Source organism: Cynoglossus semilaevis, chromosome 9 (genome assembly GCF_000523025.1).
Source record: "Cynoglossus semilaevis isolate Cse_v1.0 chromosome 9, Cse_v1.0, whole genome shotgun sequence".
NCBI classification, from domain to species: Eukaryota; Metazoa; Chordata; class Actinopteri; order Pleuronectiformes; family Cynoglossidae; genus Cynoglossus; species Cynoglossus semilaevis.
In genome coordinates, this window is record NC_024315.1 from 19,362,396 (window position 1) to 19,383,122 (window position 20,727).

Genomic DNA, 20,727 nt, shown 5'->3' on the forward strand with positions numbered 1-20,727 from the left:
TAACATATTTACACACACATATATAAGGGCTGTCAAACAAGTAATATTTTTAATATGATTAATCACAAACAAGCTATGGATCAACCATGATTAATTGAGATAAATGTGCATTCCTGAATATGAAAAAAATTTAAAATTTACTTCCGTAAATTGTTGCAAGAGAAAGACAGGAAGATGCTTTTAATTGGGAGTAATACAACAAGAGGATTGTTAATATGGAAAAACAAACAAACGTGTAAAAGGAAACTATTATTTTGCTTCATGGATTTGGTGGATTTCAGTCATAACATTCAGCATTCTGACAGTGGCTTGGAAAACAGATCGACTGCTGCTTTCAAAATTTCAAAATTGAAATACTGAGCTGCTGGAGACTAGGCCGGTCTGACGCGAGTTAGGCGTCTGACGTGATGCCTCTACAAATGCATGCTGGGCTTCAACGTGGTGTTTTAAGGTTGAGGTGCTTCTTTTTTTTCTGCAGTGTGTGCAAATAACCAATGCATCGGCCGAATTAGAGCAAAGGTGAGAAGATTGATAGTGAAATTAAAATTGAGGTGTTAGTACTGACAGCCCTTTAAAAAAAAACATATATGAGTGTGTGTGTCTGTGTATGAGTACGAAACATAATTTTAAAATGGTTTCAAAAAAATATTTGAGTGGACAATTTAACACTCCTGTCCACAACAGTGATTTCACAAAAAATGTAAAAACAATGTCAAATATGTTGTTGAAGTGATATTCACATTCACCTGAAGTAAAAAGAAAAAAAAAAAAGAAAAAAAAAAAGGTTGAACTATGGAAAAGACATGAAGAATAGGTGAATATTAAATTTCTGTAGTAGACAACATAAATTTCTGCCAAAAATAATTTAGAAAACTAAGAAAAACATCTTTTTATGGTGCATGTGTACTCCCAAAGATCTGGATTTTGGAAAAAGAAAAATACATAAGAGGAAATAGAGTAGTTGGGTAGTTGGACTGATGTTTTTGGGGTGTTTTTTTTTGTTTTTTTTTTTTTCAATTTTTCTTTACATTAGATTGGGATGGCTTCAGGTAACTCTAAGTCAAAATACATTTTTACAGTGAGACATAACTCTGCTACTACCTTAAAATATACAAGCACAAATACCCCAAACTTCAAATCTTGAAAAACTGAACAAAGGACAAACTCTTCTTTTTTGACATATATCGGATAAAAACATTTCAGAGGGGAGGAAATAAAAGTTGTGTTTCTCCTTGGTCTCTAGCTTTTGGGAACTTGTAGATAAGAAAAAGTACAATTGAAATAAAATGTGTCTCATATAAATAAAACATTCTTGAAAAATCCATAGTGAATTCAAACTAAAATGTATTACTGCGTGTTTATCTGCATGTTGTCTGTTTGAAACCTGGTTTTCCCCTGTAGTTTAATCAAAAATGACTAGGGCACTAAAATCCTTTTTGTTTGTCTGGGTGTGTGTGTGAGTGATGGGTGTTTAGTATGCCCCAGAACTTCAACATTTTCAGTGTAAATGGAGTGGTATTGATTGTTTCACTTCTCCTCATTCGTAAGCAATTGTGTTTTCCAATTCACTTTTTTTTTTTTTTTCAAACTCACACATCTGTTAAAAAAACATGACCAGGGGCAAATGCAGGGTCAGCCATGTATGAAATGACAATTTGACTGGCAGATCTCAAAGCAGCTCTACACAATTTGAAGCTCCGCTACATCTACTGCACCCCACCCATTTTAAAACGTCAATGTGGGTAAGCAAGGTGTGCACAGTTCCGCACATATTCATGGTCACAGTAGAAAACCAAAAGTTAATTAGACAATTAGACATTTTGTGTATGTAGTGAGAGAAGGGACGGGTAAGGTGGTGCCATAATTAAAACTTTTTTTTTTTTTTTTAAACTTCCTCTACAGCAGAGGACAAGGGACCGAGCTCATTGGGTTTCACCTATGGTGTAGAATACTAGTGTTAAAGTGACTTCTCAGTAGGTAAGCAGATAATAGTATTGTTGGCTTCCAGAGCTAGCTATAGATGTTGGATTAAAGGCTGAGGAATGACAAATTTGCCCCCCTTTGTTGAGGTTGTGGGACACTACTGAGACGCCTGTGAGGTGGGGTTGTCGCTCTTGCTCTCCTGGCTGAGCGGGGCCTTGTTCCAGGGTGAGTTTGAGCCGAGTACCGGCGAGTTGTTGAAGCTGTCTTCATCATCCATGCCATTGGCCGCATCAAATTGCGTGTTCTCCAGCCGTGTGATCAGACGCTCATCCTCATCACCGAACTCTCCTCCCATCAGAGTGGGCTCCCCTACTACCATCACATCCTGCATAGTGCCAGAACAGCAGCAATACATTATTTGTTTCATATATTTGCAGAAAAAAAAAAAATGCATTTGATCTATTAAGTCACGTTGTAATTGCTTTGGACTATTATTATGCGGTTTTAAGAAAATTTACCCCCCCCCAAAAAAAAAAACAGTCACTTTTGCAAATTGTAAATTGTTAATTTTTGTCATAACCCCCCCTAGGGGACAGAAATGTTGCAAATATATATGGTTTTGCTACTATTCATTATACGGCAATTTTTTTTTTAGGGGTGTTTAATTTAAATTTAAAAAGAGACTAGCCCCGCCCACAGTTGGCTCCACCCATGGTTTTTACATTTAAAAATTGATGAGATGTTGGCAAAATGGCAACTCGCAAAGAAGATAGGAATTTTTATCTGTTCTTTGTATCTTTAATCTGTTGCGAGCATGTTTTTCTTGTTAATTAACAACTAAATTAATTAAGTATCTCCTTAATCAGTGCATATGTAACAGTTGGCTCTTGTTACTGGAGGCCTCAGATGTACTCACTGGAACCTGGCTTGACAAGGGAAATCCACTGCCAGGGCTTTTCTTTTTGTTGTTGTTGTTGTTATTAGTTCCTCCCCCTGTGCTAATGGTGCTACCACCGGACATCTTACGCTTCCGTCGTTTGTTAGGTGGCTGTCTTGACGGCTCAGCTAAAAGTCAAAGTATAAAGTGAGTTGCATACATTTACTCGCCAACATTTCCACGCAAGTACACATAACTGTGCCCACGATGTGTCGTCATGTGTTGTTAGCTTACCTGGTGGTGCCACCATCCTCTGCCATTTCTGGAAGAGGCAGGTTTTGAGGCAGTCCCTAGGGCTGAGACTGTATGTCTTGTGTCTGGACATCAGTTCCTGCATGGGTTCGAGAATCACACAAAGCTGGAGGAGGGAACAATGAGGCAACATGTTAAAAAAAAAAAAAATCAAACAATTACAAGAGGATCTTTACATTTACATTTACCTATTTAGCAGCTCTTTTATCCAAATCAATTTACAAGAGGAGAATTAGCAATCAAGCTACATGGACTCCTCTCTTGAAATGGGACTACTGTGACTAAAGCAGGACTTCTGGAGTAGGGTGGGAGTAGCAGAAGGACTTGACCAATGAGGTACCTCATAAGTTAGCATAAGTGATTTGAATTGGATGAAGGCAGCAATAGGTAGCTAGGGTAGCTCAGTGAACACGAAGGCATGAACCCTTTTAGGCTGATTCTGGCCTGATCTTTCTTTTATTGAAAAGTGTAAAGCAACATGACTGGGCTACAGAGACAACATGATCTATGGAGTACAGCTGATCATCAACCATGACACCCAAGTTTCTTGCTACTTTGGTAGGGACAAGACATAAGGAGTCAGAATGGCTGGAAAGACCAGTAGTTTTATAGACGTTGAGCTGGAGGTGATGGACTTTTATCCATGCAGATATGTCAGAGAGACTCGAATCTAAGAAGAATCTGACACTCTGTGTTGAGACTGTGGTGTCATTAGGTAGGAAAGAAAGATAGAACTAGGCTTTCAGGCTGTTCAAGTGGTGTAGAATTGCACTGTAATAGAACAGAAGAACTGGCTTGCTGTGCTCCTTTACAAACAAAAAAAATCGTGTAATACCAGTAACATAACAGTAAAGTAAATAATATTCCGTCTTGACATTGAGCTGACTTATTGGAGTTAGACATCATTCACTTTGCCGTAGCCCGCCTCCAGACTCAGTATCCAGGTGCTTTTATTGTTATTTAAGGAGAATTTTCACAAAATGACCATTGCATGGCAACATTACTAGTCTTTAAGCAAGACTTCCCTACCAGGGTAGAGGACCCTTGACTTAATCTGAACACTAGAAATTCATACAGCTACTCCTCCTTTGGGAAGGTAAGAACACAACCTGCTACCTGTACCACTAGGGTTACAGGACCACCTTTACAAATAGAATTATTCCACCAAGGTACACCACAAGGAATGTTTTCCTGTGATGCAATCACAGTCTTTAACTCTTAGCGTCACACTCTGTTCCTTGTGCCTGTGCTCCTTTGTTCAACTCCTGCATTTGCTTCTTCAATCTGCTGACCCACTGCTGCCTATATATACAGCTGCACTACCTCGACTCTTGCCAGATTGTCTTTGCTTCATGAACACTTCCCAGAACTGGTTATTTGATCCAGACCTGACCTGGCCTAGGACATCGCCTTGTCTAAGCTTCGGTAACCCTGCCTGTTGTCTCCAGATCCTGCCTCATTTGCTAGCAGAAGTGCTGTTTGCTTCTAATCAAGACTGATTTAATTCTGATGTGGTGGTGCTGCTACTGGGTTCTTTCCATACCTGTGACACTCTTAGCTCAATCAACACTACACTTAGCACATTATACCTGCTGAAACAGTAAATGTACACCCAGTGCTATATATACTTTGAAGTATGACCATATTGAATTCTTTTTTTTTGTTGATATTTTTTGATTTTGATATAATCAATTTCTGTTACGTGCTTTGCAAAAACTGTAACACCAATAATTTATCACTGGGGATCAATCAGTTATTTCTGATTCTTTTTCTGAGCTACAGTATTTATAGCACTATGGGGGGGTATTATTTAAAAGAGAACCAACATTTTGTTGTTGTTTTTTTGTCTGTAATGAAAACTTCTCCAACATTTATCTGGTAAAATAAAGGTTTGTAAAATAACAAAATATCTGTTTTTCTGTTCTTTTCATTTCTATGCTCTTAGTGACTTTCTTGCGAGGTCTCTGTCCCCCATCCATCCTGCTTGTGTCTGCTGGGTTAATCAGTGTGATCACACTCACCTGTGTCTTGTTCATTAGTCTCATTCATGTCACCTGGTGCCCTGCCTATATATGTGTATATGTATATGTGTGTGTGTATATATATATATATATATATATATATATATATATACACACACATATATGTATATACACATATATATATACACACACATATACATATATACACATATATATACACATATACACACATATATATACATATATATATACATACATATATATACACATACATATATCTATACAGACCTTGTTGGCTCATTGTTCAGTGTACATCTGCTTGCGTCTCTATATTCCCGTTTGTTCCTGCCTGCTCCTCGACACCAGTAAGTGGATACTTTTAAGTCTTTAAATCACGAATAAACTTCCTGCTACAAAATAACACCTCTCGAGTTCTGCCAAGGGGTTCCACCTGCTTCCTGACTCCAACTTAAAACGTAACTGTTTTTCTTTCTTTCTGCTAATTTTAAATATTATGTAAAAAAAAAAAAGTGATGTAATTAACAATCTCTATTACCCATTTAAAATAATTTTAAAAATTCTAAATAATGAATGTGGCTATTCCCAATGAATATCATCATATCAATGTCATTATGAAAAGTTAAAAAAATATATATGTGTATATGTATGTATATATGTATATATATGTATATACATATATATGTATATATATATATATATATATATATATATAAATAGAGGACAAGAAAGAAACTTACTCTGAGGTAGTTGAGGGTGGAATTTGACAGGCCACATCTTGTTATATTTTTGGACAGCTGGTCGAGCATCTGTGGGTCCTGGGCCTGGTCAGTTAAATAGAGCAATTTATAATGCATTAAAACAAACGGCTATGACAACATAACACTTAAAGATTTGAATTAACTGCTAGTTTTTTTTGCAATTACCATGCCATCACTTACATGCATAGCCAGTATACTGCGAGGGATTAGTTCACGGTGTTGTCTGATGCTAAAGTGCCACGTCTTTATTCTCATCATATCATCAAACATGAATTCCAGGTACAAGCGTCCCTCAACGCATACCTATGGTTGTCAAAAGGGCTACAATTAGCATGGCAATGGTGGACAAAGGTAGCATGACAAAAACTGAAGAATGAGCCTATTAGACATGAGATGGTCACTTTAAAAAAAAAAAAAAAAATCAGGATTCAATTGCTCATGAAAGAATAACCTGTGTGAACATAGGCTTTCCATTCTGAGTGACCATTGTGCACTGATCACAGTCCAGGGAGACAAAGTTATTGTGGAAAGACTCCTTGGGATGTTTTAGTACATAGAAGAGCTCAGTTGCACCGCCTTCAAATATACTTCGGAAGTACCGTGGAATCAATGTCCGGCCAATGGCTGGTGAGAGAGGAATGTGGAGGTAAGCAAAATTACAGTCCATTTTGCATCAGATGACTTTGGAAGCAGGGAATAAGTGACACTGGACGGGTGTGACTGTTTCTCACTGTAACGTTTGGGTCCATCCTCCAGACAGAAAGTAATGGTCAACATGGCGTCATCTTCAAAGAACTCTGTAGTAAACGCATCCCACCACAGGTTATCACATTCCTACAAAGTGGTATAAAAGAGGTTCATTAGTAGCCAAGTTCTTTTTTTTTTTACCGAGTTATTTGGTGAGTGAGTCCTACGTAATACTGTTGGTTTACAAACCTCTGTCCAGTTTTGTAGCCGTTTGTTTAACTCAAAGATTCTGTAATCTGTCTGGTTGCCATATGGTGTGTGCCTACTGTAGAATCATGAAAAGATTAAGTAGAAAACAAGGACAACCTTTTAAAAGAATTCACTTGTAACACACACACACACTTACGGTTTCATCTACTGCTTATATTGTCACACAAAAAAAAAAAAACAAACAAAAAAACAAAAAAACTTGCCACCACTTAATCCATACTTAATTTCTCACCTGATGGAGAAAGCATCAATAAAAGTGGTCTTACCCTATGCCTGGCTCCAAGTAAGTAGGAGGATACATTGGGGTGGGACTAGAGAGAAAAAGAGAGGAAGATAATGTTATCCAGATATAGAGATAACCTGCCTTACTTCAAAACCCAGTCAGGTACAATACAACAGTACTTAAATGTGTAAAGATCAAATACAACTTAGCCAATAAGTACAAACAAAGCGACACATTTGGCTTTACGAGAGCATTCAAAAGTAAACCGATATAACCGTTTGCTTTGAATGCTGCGGTTTCTGTGGTTTTTGTTTAGAAATTGGTACAGTATTTACTGGATTGGAAGCAGCGAAAACTTTCACACTCCCTGGGCACTGCTCTCGAACACCAATAATTCTCCCTGCAAATACCTTAACTTATGAAGAGGTAGGGAAAATTCAGAATAAAAAAAAGTATTACAGGGACCCTTTATTATAATAGGTTCAAGCACTGTTAGTGGAGCGAGTGGTTGCCCAAAAAAAAAAAAAAAAAATGGAAAGAAATACCTGGATGCACCTGTTCATTACAATGAGACAGGTTTGGGAATATAGACTTTAAGAATCTGACACCAGTAAACAATATGCCAATCACTGTCTTTTCAAGACGATCTTTCAGGCGGGCTTTATTTTAAGCAACAGCACTGTAAATAAGCAGAAAAACAGCAGGACTGCAGAGGAAAGATGCTACAGAGCAAGTGATAAATCTTACCCCATGTCTCTGTCTAGCATGGTACTGGTAGGGAATGTGCTACTATTGGGGGTCTCCTTAGGGGAGTACAGCTTGAACGGCTTGAAGGAACAGCCTGAAAGACAGGTACAGATAGTTGTACACAAATGCAAGATTTTTGTTTTTTTTTCCAATGATAAATCTAAATCAGTGAATAACAAAGTGATTTATACTTATTTGAAATAATTGACTAATCTATCCCAAACTCTATCCGTTTCATCGTAACCAGGTTCACAGGTTCAACGACTGATTCAATTTTACTTATTAAAACATATGGGTTTTAATGAAACATAGCTAACTGACTAGCTTTATTACGAGATAACTGCCGGGAAAACTAAAAAGCAATGCTCCTATTTCGAATTATAACTAACATTTTAATGTCAATAAATGACAAAAAGTGCAGTTTACACACTTTTACTTTACACTGGTGTAAATGTTATAGTGTATATAGGCTTTGATGTTTATGGAAAACAAAAACAAATCTAAATTTGTGAGCACTATACATACTTATGAAGGCAAGTGCAGTATGTGAGTATTAATCTTTATTGGAAAAACACTGCATTTTGTTGGACGTATTTAAGTCACACGTTGCCTCTATTAAATACGCAACAAAATAGTTTAGTAGATTTAGTAGATTTAGAATAGTAGATTTTCTTTAATTTTGGAGGGTAGACCGATTATCCAATTTTCTTTTATGCAAAATATATCTCAACTACCAATGCAAAGGTCTGAAAGTCAGCCACTGTCCCCTTTGGCAAAAGGTCTGATTGACATGTCCACCCACCAGATTGCATCTGCATGTGTCTACACAACAACAACAACAACAACAACAACAACAGTTATCTGGAACTCGCTCAGGCAAGCATGTGGTCAGTGTGGAAGGGAGTTCTCTAAGGTTTTTGGTTGTAATGCATTGTGAAGTCTATTAGTAGTTGAATAACTACTACTGTTTTTTGTTGACGTCGTGCACTGCGTATCATAGTAGTTTGCCGACATACAGTACCTCTTAGTTCGGTGAGCAAGTGAGGGAAGTAGAAAAAAAAAAAAAAAAGGACACTCGGAGAGAGTTTTCAGGCGCAGGTATTGTCACCTGTCCGGGCTCATTGCTAACGCCGGAAACTGGTCGTTGTTTTCCATTAATTGTATTGTATTTCGCCATCTCTTTCACCATTTCGGCTATTCCGTCCAAGCCGCGGCTGTACTTGGTGAGCTCCACCAAGGAAATTTGATAGAGTAAAACGCTGCAAAGTACTGTATAAACTGAGGAAAGCCATCACAGCAGCCGAGAGGCAGTACAGAGAGAGAGAGAGAGAGAAACTGGACATCTACTACACTACTGCTGACACAGGACGGATGTGGCAAGGCCTGCAACACATCACTGACCACAGGACCACCACCAGCACTATCAGCGCCACAGACTGCCTGACTGGATGAGCTCAACCCCCCCCCCCACCTCCCCAGGCAACTCAACACCTGTCCCATTCCGTAACAGTTTTGACAGGCCAGGTGCACAGAGGAGAGTAGAATTAACCTCGGCGGGAAAACGTCCTAACCAGGCATTAATTGTATGTATTAACGTGCAAACTGTTTTGCACTTGCCGTAAACATATTGCGGCATGTACACACGCAGCAGCTCTATCCCGACAGACAATGTTTTTTTTTGTGATTTATTGCGTATTTGTTCGTCTAGACACATAACCGCTAAAAGTTTCTGTTCTCATCAGCAAAAGTGATGAGACAAGGTACAGGAGCGAGGTGAGCTGTCTGGCCTTGTGATACAGTAATGACAATATCTCCCTTTAAGTGGAAAAGACCGAAGAGAGCATGCACAACCAGCATACACCCCCCCCCAACTATCGATGGTGATACAGCAGAGAGAGTGAGCAGCAGCACCGTGTTCTTCGGAGCGTACTCTCTAATGGCCCTGTCCTAGAAGATCAACACTGCCCAACAAAAAAAAAAGCCCAACAGTACTTGTACAGTACTTCCTCCGCAAACTTAGAAGACCAAGAGCCCTGGCTCCCAGCATGCGCTCCTTCTACATGGACACCATCAAGAGCACCCTGACCATTTGCATCATTCATTGTGTGTTATGGTGCGTGTACCACACGGTGTGCGTGTCAGCGCACATATTGAAACACCGCATGTTGTTGGATATGTTGTCAGCATTTCCAATGTTATAATGGAAACTACCGTTTGCAAAAAAAAAAGTGCAAAAGAAAGTATTTGCTCCTAGCTAAGACCCTCTACTGTGAGAATGGCGAACGAAATGTGGGCTGAGAATCAAATTCAGGTATATATTAGTTTGTACATCCTGGCGTACATTTCTTCTAAGCAACTGAGCCGCAATCTACACAGGCTCTTCAACAAACGTGCACGCCATGCTTGCTTATGATCACGGACCGACTGCTTAACTTGGACTTAAGGACCTTAAACCTGTCACGGAGAAGGTTTGCTCCACAGAGTATGTGGCCACAGCAACTAGTGATGTGCGGATCGATCCTGAAATATCGATACTTCCGATTCTGGATCTTTATGCTCTGAAATCGATTCGGAAATCAAAATATCGATACTTTTGATCCTTGCGCATTCTGAGATGAGGTGTATCCTAAACAGAAACACGGTGAAAAGTATCCAAATTATTGAGATGTTGTCAAAGTGACGCTCGGTTGGTGGGACTACTTCTTCTTCCGCCTGGGTGTGTGCGTCATGCGTAAGCACAGGGGGCTCTACTCCGTGCTCTCACTCAGTCACTATTGATGGGAATTTCGGCTCTTTTTTTAGAGAACCGGTTCTTTTGGCTCGGTTCACTGAAAAAATCCGACTCTTTCGTGTCCCAAATGGGTCCTCAGATTTTTTATTTTATTTTTGTTTTACAAATAACATGTTTTCAGAGTATTTCATATGATTGTGTTCTCAGGTTTTTCTATTGTTGTGTTGACTGTATAGTAAAAGAGGCAGCTACCTCAGTACACTCCAGAGTTTAAAATAAATAATAAACTCTGTCTTGGATTCCTAAAGAAGCTATGATTTGAAATACACTTTTTTTAAATTTAAAAGACAAATGATAAAATATCGGTATCGATATCGGCGATACCAGACCAAATTTTACTCGGTATCGGATCGAAAAGGAAATTGGTGGTATCGAACATCACTAACAGCAACCAATTCAGCGTCTTGGTGCAGCCAGCTTTGTAAAACCAGACAGTCAAAGTTTCTTCTAATACAGACTTAACTAACTCTGATTTAGCACCAAGCCTGCTTTAAGAAACGGATCCCCAGTCCTGGTTTTTACTTGCATCATCACAATATCAATATCCTGCTGTGGCCGCATTGTTTGTGTGATAAAACGTTCAGTGGCTGAATATTCGGTGCACCCATTAACATATGTATTCGTGTTTTTTATGCCGTTTGAAGTTGTAGCTGTGCAGACAATGCAGACAGTCGAGGTAGAAAAAAGATGCGGAGAAGAGAAATGTCCAGAAATATTGAGTAAAAGCGAAGAGACCCCTCTCTATGCTGCGGTTCTCCTTTAGCTCCCTCAGTCAATTGCAGACTTCTTTTATTCCAATCTCGTGAGAGTTTCGCTGTATCGCAGTATTTTACAGTCGTTTTTTTTTTTTTTATTTCCAATATTTTCATTATTTTTGTGATAAAAATTTAAAAATAAACAAAGACAAGAGATCAAACACAGCATTCAGCATGCTCCTCTCTTCCTCACACTGATTGGCTCATGCATTTCTTGGGCATCTCCCCTTGTCTGTCAGCCACTCGTTGACTTTGCTCTGGGACGGTAAATGGTGCGTTGATAATTTAAACACCCGATGCCTCCTGAATGCTCTGCAACTTCTCAGGCTTCTGTTGCTAAGCCCAAACAAAGGCGCTTACACAGATGACAGTTGGCACCATTTATTTTTCTTTACAATAATGTGCGCTCCTGCGCTGTCGAGGAATATTTAGACACCTTTTTCTGTCACGCGATAATAATTGGCATGCACGATAATTTCACTCTTCACTTCATTCGCATGTCCTCGCACAGACCAGGACTAAAAAAAGGGGGCTCAGCTTCGCAGCCGAGACAGAAATAGGCTATAAACTTTTACTTCCTAAACACAAAAAGTAAGTCCACTTCATGAAGGATAATTAAAAAAATAAACCAGATCAAGATGAGCACAGAAACCAAATATTGTGCATAACTGAAAAATAAAGCGTTTGGATGATGGAGGAGACTTAACATCCAATGTGGTCTAAGTGTACGAGAGAACCTGTTGTGTTGTACGCAGGTGCACCTGCAGTTAAAACATTATTATTAGACCATATCATAGCGACACCTAACGCAGTTAGCCTTGTTTTTGGGTGATATGCCATTTGTTTGTAGCTGAGCTGTTATCAATGTCACTCCCATATCATTGCTGAATAAACTCAATACTTCACCATCTGGCAGAGAACTGAAGGCGTCAGGCAAGAGTTAAACACTACTTTCCTAACTTTGTTTAAAAAAAAAACAAAAACTAAGAATCAAACTTCTTTATAAACATATGAAGAGAAATATATCAGCTCCAGATATCTCTTGTAGAGCCCATTGATTAATTGAATTTACCTCTTAATTGAAATTACCTCTGCAATGACAAATTGTACCCTGGCTCAAAGCATCCAAGATGGTGCCAGAAAATGTACTGAAAAGTGATCTTTGGTGGGTTTTTTTGTTGTTGGTCTGTCAAATGTTCCATGTTTTTTGTGGTGCATCCGCCGCAATTACTTCCTTGCGTTTTCATTCTTCTTTTGTTCTTTAACGTACACATTTCAATACTGCCATACAGCTGACTATACATCATGCTAATCATTTTTGTAACGTTGCTTTGTACAAATAGATCAGTATCAAGGATTAGCATTATTCAATGCCTGATCCTGCTATTTCATCAATATCAGACCAGATATCAATCTTCAATCAACCAACCATGTTTTTTGCATCTCTTACCTACACACACAAGTAACGAATAGGGTGTAACAAACAAAAGTTTAAAAAAAAAAAGGTGTCCATTAAGGAACAAATAAGGGTACAAAGTACTAGGTAAAACGCAGTGCCTCGCCTGTCATCATGATAAAAAAAAAAGAAGTACCTACCTAAAATAAATATTAATATTTTCCACTTTTTGACATTTTATTAAGTAAAATTGCCAAATTTGAGTATTTTGCAATCAAACAGAGGACGGAAATCCCGGGTGAAGCAGCAGCAAGCTGTGCCTCACTTCTGACTGCACGATCCAATACAAACTGGGTCACATGACGCTTGCCAGTTTCTGTTCCTCAGCCAATAAAGTGCAAAGAAAAGTCAGCTGGGGAGGCAGCCTGATCCGACTGACTATGAATTGTATTTCAAGACAGAACCATTTCTCAAAACTGGACTTCCGGTCCAAACAGAAGATGATAAAGATGGAAGACCGACCAACCGCCGGAGCTAAAAGGTTTGCGTTAAACTACGGGACAGAAGAGTTGTTATTTTTAAATGTGGTGGTACAAACGAAAACGAAAAGAATCTACTTTTACCGCTTTCATGGTCTTTTATTCTGTATCGTGTGATAACGTTTGGACTAACTTAGGATACTGTTACCTCAAACATTTGCAATGAAGCCTCAGCAGACATGACACAAAGATCAGCCACGCACATTCAAAGCCAGATTTCTTTAAAAGAAAAACAACCTGATAGACAACCTTTAATAAAAGCACCAGAATTTAAAGTTAAAGTGAAAAATAACTTAATGTTTTACTGAAGGTCAAAATTTAATTCATCTCTATACTTTAATTTGTTTACGATAAATATGAATAGCTTAGACACAAGAAGGTGCTCTATCCATTTGTATAAAAGAAATGTTCTTTGTAGGACAAATATATTCCTGTGTATATGTTTGCGTTGGTATAAGTGTAATTGAAAGAGGAATGCTGATGGGATATGAAGCATTACCAGGTGAATGCTGTTGGATGAACAGTAAAATAAGATGCTCTTTTTGGTTCTTACAATTGTAAATCTGAATCTGAATCTAAATACGAACCTCACCACACGTCACTGGTAAAACGTAATAGGATACAAACTGAGACGATATGCAGAGTAAAATGCTATTAAAGTGTTTGTGGTAGAGAGAGAGATGATACGTGTTTAATTTCATAGACAATCAAAATGAAGGTTTCAGTATTGCTACCGGTATCAACATTTTTTGATTGATACCCAAATGAAGGTTTCAGTATTGCTACCAGTATCAACATTTTTTGATTGATACCCAAGTTGGTTACCAATCTGAGCCACCAATACTCAACGCAAAAAAAAAAAAAGATGTTGACTGGTTGTCCTTGCCAGAGGCTCTACACTTTTTCCAGACAAACATGTTCACACTGACTTTTAATATGGGATTCGCTACGCACTCTATACTCTTGTGCAATTTTTACATGGTGATTACCGCATTAAGTGCCTGTGCAACAGTTTGGGCTAACTTGGGATAGGGATTTAAATAATTGATGACTAATCAACAATCAAAATATTTGTTAGTTGCAGCCCCAGCTTGGTTATTGATTGTTGGTAATAAAAGTTGTCTTCACCCAGGTCTGTAAAAACATCAGTAAAAAGCACGGGGAAAAGATTACAAAAAGGTGGAAGATAAGCATGCACGAGACTTCATGGGACTCGTCTAATTAATGCACATTAAGAGTTTGAATTTTATGGATCCAATTGGACAAGTCCTTCCTGCTGTTGGCAGCGCAAACGGAGCGAAACCTGCAGTAGTTGTAATTGGCTTTTGCACGCGAATTTGTATCAAAATCAGGGTTATTTAACATGGTTACTCGTTGAATATGTAGCATTTATTAAACAGGATAGTTTTCTTAATACCTTCCTGTTGATCTTTTCCTTTAAAGAACTGAAATTATAATATTATTACAATGTGTAAAAATATTAAAATATAAATTACTAGCAAAAATGGATTGAAACAACTACAAAAGTGGAGTGGTGAAGATACCACCCAGTAGCCAAGCGTGCACAAAATATGTTTGCGGTCCTTTAAATCAAGTTCTTTCAGTGAACAGTGAACTTGCTGTACGGTTGAAAAAACAATGCTACTCTTTCCTCCTTCTCAGATCTTTACTTGCACTTACTTTTTAAAACATCTCCACCAAAATATACACGTTTAGCCTTCAAAGCACAGATGCACAGATCATTTGGAACACGTGGCAAATGTGCCAAGGACAATGATAATGCCAAAAAAAAAATTGGCAAAATTGTTTGTGATGGTGAAGTCACAATCAAAATTGGATGGATTTTACAGCCTTAACGTACATTACAAGTTGTGTTAATTTATGCAGAGAGAAAGAATAAGAACAGCGATGGTTGAGGAACAGCCAATCAACAGAGAAAATTAAACCATGCTTCTTTTTAAAAAAAAACTAGAGACAGAGCATTTTGTTAGTGTTTTAAACTAGAGACAGAGCATTTTGTTAGTGTTTAGCCACAGGTATGCAGTAGCAGTGACAAGATGATAAACATTTTAGTCAATCTGTGCATAATCCCTCCATGTTCTATTGTACATAAAAGAGTACATTTAAAAATCCCAGAAGAGCAGAAGAAGAAATTATTTATCAACCATTGGTTGACCCCAACGTATTAAGATGGCTTTACACATTGGTCACTAAAAGGGCGAAAACCCCCTTTTGCAAGAACATTGGAAAAATTATCAATGCCATTGTTTTTCATTGGTTGTCAAAAGTCTTTCTTAATTGAACAACTACAGCATTAAGAGTGAAATAGAAATAAAATATATTTATGTGAACACAAGGCCAAAGATGACTTGACGCCATTATGTATGTGCATCATTAATCATTAGTTCATGTGCAACTTTTATTTACCCTGCACTACAAACATGTAGAATCGATCCATCGGTACTAAAATAACATCAAACAGGTCAAAATGTTACATACACATTACCATGTGCACATATAGGTTTAAGAGATATAGACACACACACATATATATATACACACACGCACATATATATATACACATTCATATATATATATATATTTATATATATATATATAGTTTGAAGACACTGGCAAACTCAAATGTTATCATTTATTTTATATATTGATAATTTAGAGGCTTTCTGACTTTGTTATGTGCAACAACTAGTTTAACAACTGAGCCAACATTGAACAGAAAAGCAAACACGGGGGATGTAATGAATAAATAATCGATGTTATGGGGTCCATTAGTTGTATGGCTCTCCATTAGCTCATCAAGACCCTGTTAGCGGCTAATGAAAGGGTAGTCACAATCGTAGCAACTGTGGACTGCTTGTCCTGCAACTGTTTTTTTTTAATCTACCATATTGTTTTATTAAACCTTTATTTTTGCCATATAGGCGAAATCTAATTTCGCGTACATTCATCACTCTCAATTTTTGCCCAAGATCCTTAAAAACGTGTAGATGCCAGGTGGTGCAAAAGGGATAGCATTCAATATCGGTGGTTGAGCATTTACACGAAGATCCTATCGTGGTTTGATCAAGTACCAATGCGTGCCGTTTACAATGTCTGTCTTTTACAGGAACAAATAAATGTCCGCGACACGGACAATCGCTAAGTAACACCAAAGCATTAGCTGACTCTTTTACCGCCGTAGGATCGCCTTAGGACTGCGGTTTTACGACATGCATTTTCAGATGGCGTTCGTAAATACCACGACCATGATTCGCGTGTATAAAAAATACATTTTCAAAGGGAATTAGAATCGTGCGTATAATGCTAACGCTTAGCCTCAAGGCTAGGTTAAACCCACTAAGCTTGGACTGTCCATGATTGGATTTAATTTTGCCTGTAACATATGTAATTTTATTACAGTATTATCACCACTAAGTAATTTATTTGCGAGTACAGACTTACAATGTTCAACGTACTTTGAAGGCCTTGACGTGAAGCGTTATTTTACTGGGACACTCACAGTAACAATTATAGCTGGTATTAGCCACAATGCTAACGCCTTCGCGATAAACCTATTTTACATGATTATACAAAGAAGAAAAAAAGAAGCAAAGGCAGCCGAGTTGTAGAGTTTTCATAGTAACCATAGGTCCAAACAAAAGTATTTGTGTGTGTATAATAAGTTATACTTCACCTGCGAGGAAGTCCAATAAGAAAACTGATGTTTACAGATCTGTGTGGTCGACCGTAGGTACGCTCCGTGCGTAAAAACGGATAGGTCTGCTAGAAAGTGGTTGGTTTAACGTGCCGACACAATACGTCCCTCTGAATAGGATCAATAAAAACCATCTCCAACCCGTAATGGAAAAATAAGCTGAGCCTAAATCAGGAAAATGTTTTTCCTTGCATGAGGCCTTGTTAGTTGGGCTAAAGCCTGCTGTGGATTTACATACGAACCCCGAGGAGCTCTTTGTTCACAATGACATGAACAAAAGCTATTGGCCCTCCTCCTCCTCCTGTCTCCCATCAGCGCCAGCGATCCTCCTCATCCCCCACAACTGCAAATTTAATACTGCAAAGCATTTCTTTTTTTCTTTCTTTTTTTCTTTCTTTTTTTTCTTTTTTGTTAATATGCCGGAGAACTGCTGGCATCCCAATACGTTAACATATTTAGTAGGGGTGCCCGATATTATCTTTTTGCCAATATCCGATATGCCGGTATTGTCCAAACTTAATTTATGCAGCTGTTTTCCTCTAAAATTATTTTTAAGTCACATCACATATCTCCTGTTGTGGAATTAACACATTACCTACTTTTATTGTGATATCCCACTAGAGGCTTCCACAAATTAACATAATCTGCATAAAATACATTTTAAAGTGATTCTAGTATATATTGGCCAAACCCAGGTATTGTGTTATCGGCTTTTCATATTTGAGGAAAAACCCATCATATTTCTTACTTAGATATTACATAATTATATGCTAATATCGGACCGATATGATCCGATATTATCCCTAATATTTAGAATGAATATTTTAATATAATTTGCACTGTCAGTGAAAGTCAATTTTTTGAAGAATAGAAAGTAACTTTATTAATAAGAACAGCAAAAATAAGCAGTGCAAAAATAAAACATGCTATCACATCATGCCTCCTCTTCTCACGCTAATGTATTTCTCAGTTGTTGGGGGGGGGCATCTGTTCCAGAAGAGCAGCACATACTGTATGTTTTTCTCCCCAACAGATTCCACGAAACCTTCAGGGACGATCTCTTAGTGGTTCCTAAGCCAGCCTGAAGATGTAATCACTCTACAGCATGTCCTGGGTCTGTCTCGAAGTCTGCTACCAGAAAAAACACGTGCATAGTGTGTCACCCATAGAGATATTCACTAGCAGTATTTGTCAAAATTTAACGGATCTAATTTGACAGGTCCTTCCTGCTGTTGGCAGTGGTAGTGGTGGAAATATAATTTTAAAAAAAACAAACACCAGGGACATGAAGTTTTGTGCACTGTGAATTTTGTGTTTCAAAATGAATCAAGCAGGTTGAATTGAACCTAATTCGACATTGACAGCCCTATACTCTATGTACTGCAGTACCTGTTTATTGTCCAGGTAATGTATCTAATTACTAAATAGTGTTTTTTTTTAACAAAGCTTCAAGAAAGATGCAATTTTGTAACCATTGATTGAAAATGCTTTCAATACCTTTAAAAAGGGGGTATTCATTGGAAGTTTTCCCCACTGGCAATTACATTATTGTAGCGACTTTTAAAGTTTAAAGCCACTGAGAGACTGAAAATGGGCCCAGATGTCAGACGCCCTTTCAAAAAAAAAATTCACTGGGATTTCAGAGTATCCAAATATTTATTAACCAGACAAAAAGGTTACTCAAAAGAGTTCAATACTAAATCAAAAATAATCCTTATGAACAACGAATAACAACTGAAAATTAGTGATCTAAAACCACTAAAATGCTTCTGAATGAAGTTCCAAATGTTCTCGTCAAAGACTCTGTAAATACATCAGTTCATACAGGAAACCAACAAAAATAATGAGATCTAACAAAAAAATAAACCCGACTGAGTAAAGAGTAAAGCTATAAATAAGAAAAGCAATTTCATTCATTCTTTCCCGTGCTGAGGAGTCGTGACTGCGCAACGTTCACCTCGCTTTCTCGCAAATTATTGTCTCCGAAATACTGCCACTGGCCAACTGCTTTTCGTGAATTTAAATGCGAAGCAACTGGTTCCACTTCTTCTAATGTCTGAAATCTTTGCTCGGCGATCACAGTCACTCTTGGCAACCTTAGCTTATTTTATTGCTTCCTTGTTCTTAAGGATAGTCCAAATCTACGACTTTTGTATGCCGTACTTTACAGCCAGATCTGAAACAGAAACAACATTCTCATGGTTTCGTGTAATCTTTATTCCCTTCTATTGTTGTTCTCTTACTATTTTCCCTATCTGCCTTTCCCATGGTGATTTATGAAATTAAAAAATAGAATTAATACAACGTAAGAAATACCGGCAAATTCACAAAACAGTTCTTAGCGTGTATATCCCGAGCGCAGACTGACGCCACACACTCACTTGATCACGTGATCATTTGCGGCGTGCCTTGTATTGTTGCCTTGAAAAGTGTCTTAGCCTTGTATTGTTGCCTTGAAAAGTGTCCCCGGTGCCCTTTAACCTCTGGCACCACTCCTCTAGGGCCATCTTAACCGCCAAGAACTCCCTGTTTCCAATGTCAAAATTTGATTTTCCATTCATAGGGATGGAGCTTTTGGTCAGAACTTGAGTGCTGGGCGATGAAGTGAATCGATTCTTGAGTATCTGTAAGGCTGCCTCAGCTGAAAGAGACCACTGGAGAGGCAGCCCCCGGAGAGGTCAGGTGAAGAACTGGGGTTGGAGGAGAGAATAGCTGCTGAAGCTTACCAGAGGCACCTCTGATGGCAGGAGGGGGCTCAACCCCAGAACGGCCCCAGTGACCCAGTTGATGTGAGGGTTGTAAAGACAGATTCCCAAAGGATGAGTGGTAGGCAGGAGGACAGGACGTGGAACTGAACTGTCTCAGGGTGATTGCCGGAAAAGCAGCAAGTGAAACACTTTTGAGCAAATTTTTTTTGCTTTGAGATACAAGTAAAGATTTGAGATAACGAGCAAGCATACAGATAATTCCACCTTGCATAACTGTATGAACTCTGCTCAATTTAACTCTTACATTTTTTTTTTGTCATTACTTTACTCTGATGACTTTCACTGATTGGAATCAGCCAGGGATGCATAGTCCAGATAGTAGCTGTTGACAGTAGCTGTTGACAGCGTCAAAATGATCATCAGTCATCGTGGAACAGTACTTGGACTTAATGATTTTCATGTGGGGAAATTGGCTGACTCACATAAATAAGTGCAGACAAATAATGCAGTCAAAGGAGGTAGCACATTTCATTTTCGTGAGAGTGAGTGAGATCCAGAACTGTCTATTAGCTCCGGACTTCAGCTGAATGACGGCTTGTGGTGTCAAACTCTCATCTTCCACTCCAGAAGAGTTCAGGTAAAAAGGTTTTTTTTTTCCATTTGTGATGTGAGCGACAACCTCCGCATCTTCTTGAAAAAGGCACCACATGAATGCAGCGACTGGCTCGAGCACAGCAAAGTCTTGAAAATGTTTGTGAAACTCGGACAGAAAATTGTCCATCTGCTCTGTACAGGGATGCACTGTCAAGTTCTTCCCTTGCATCTCCAGCTCTGACGTCATGTTCTGGAAGTCTCTTTCTCAGCTCTCTTATTGGAGGCCCGAAAATGCTGCTCCACCTTGTAGGTACTACAACAGTCCTTTTAAGGACTCTAACTCCCACAATTCCACTGCTTCCGGTAAATCCACATACGTCACGACCAGTAACCTCCGCAACCTTTAAATTTGGCGGGGGCCCGCCCCAA

The 20,727-nt window shown here is 38.4% G+C and overlaps 1 protein-coding gene across 2 annotated transcripts; it reads right to left on the reverse strand.

Moving 5' to 3' along the window:
- Positions 1 to 979: 979 nt before the first annotated feature.
- Positions 980 to 17,330, reverse strand: ldb1b (LIM-domain binding 1b). 2 transcript variants are annotated; one of them, XM_008317836.3, is made up of 11 exons: positions 16,976 to 17,330; positions 7,801 to 7,894; positions 7,097 to 7,141; positions 6,810 to 6,885; positions 6,605 to 6,707; positions 6,325 to 6,497; positions 6,054 to 6,176; positions 5,853 to 5,936; positions 3,095 to 3,218; positions 2,840 to 2,988; positions 980 to 2,308 (listed from the first exon to the last, which is right to left on the reverse strand). In XM_008317836.3, exons 2-11 carry the CDS (start codon positions 7,818 to 7,820, stop codon positions 2,081 to 2,083), a joined length of 1,125 nt encoding a protein of 374 aa, XP_008316058.1. In that variant the 5' UTR covers positions 7,821 to 7,894; positions 16,976 to 17,330; the 3' UTR covers positions 980 to 2,080. The 2 variants fall into 2 exon arrangements, with proteins under 2 accessions (XP_008316058.1, XP_008316060.1); XM_008317838.3 differs by lacking the exon at positions 7,801 to 7,894.
- Positions 17,331 to 20,727: the final 3,397 nt, after the last annotated feature.

Bases quoted from the DNA above. Each gene is read 5' to 3' on its own strand.
- ldb1b (XM_008317836.3), bottom strand. From the start codon at position 7,820: ATGCTAGACAGAGACATGGG. The intron at 7,142-7,800 runs GTAAGATTTATC...TTTTCTCTCTAG, and splicing joins ATGCTAGACAGAGACATGGG to TCCCACCCCAATGTATCCTC. The intron at 6,708-6,809 runs GTTTGTAAACCA...ACCACTTTGTAG, and splicing joins GGCTACAAAACTGGACAGAG to GAATGTGATAACCTGTGGTG.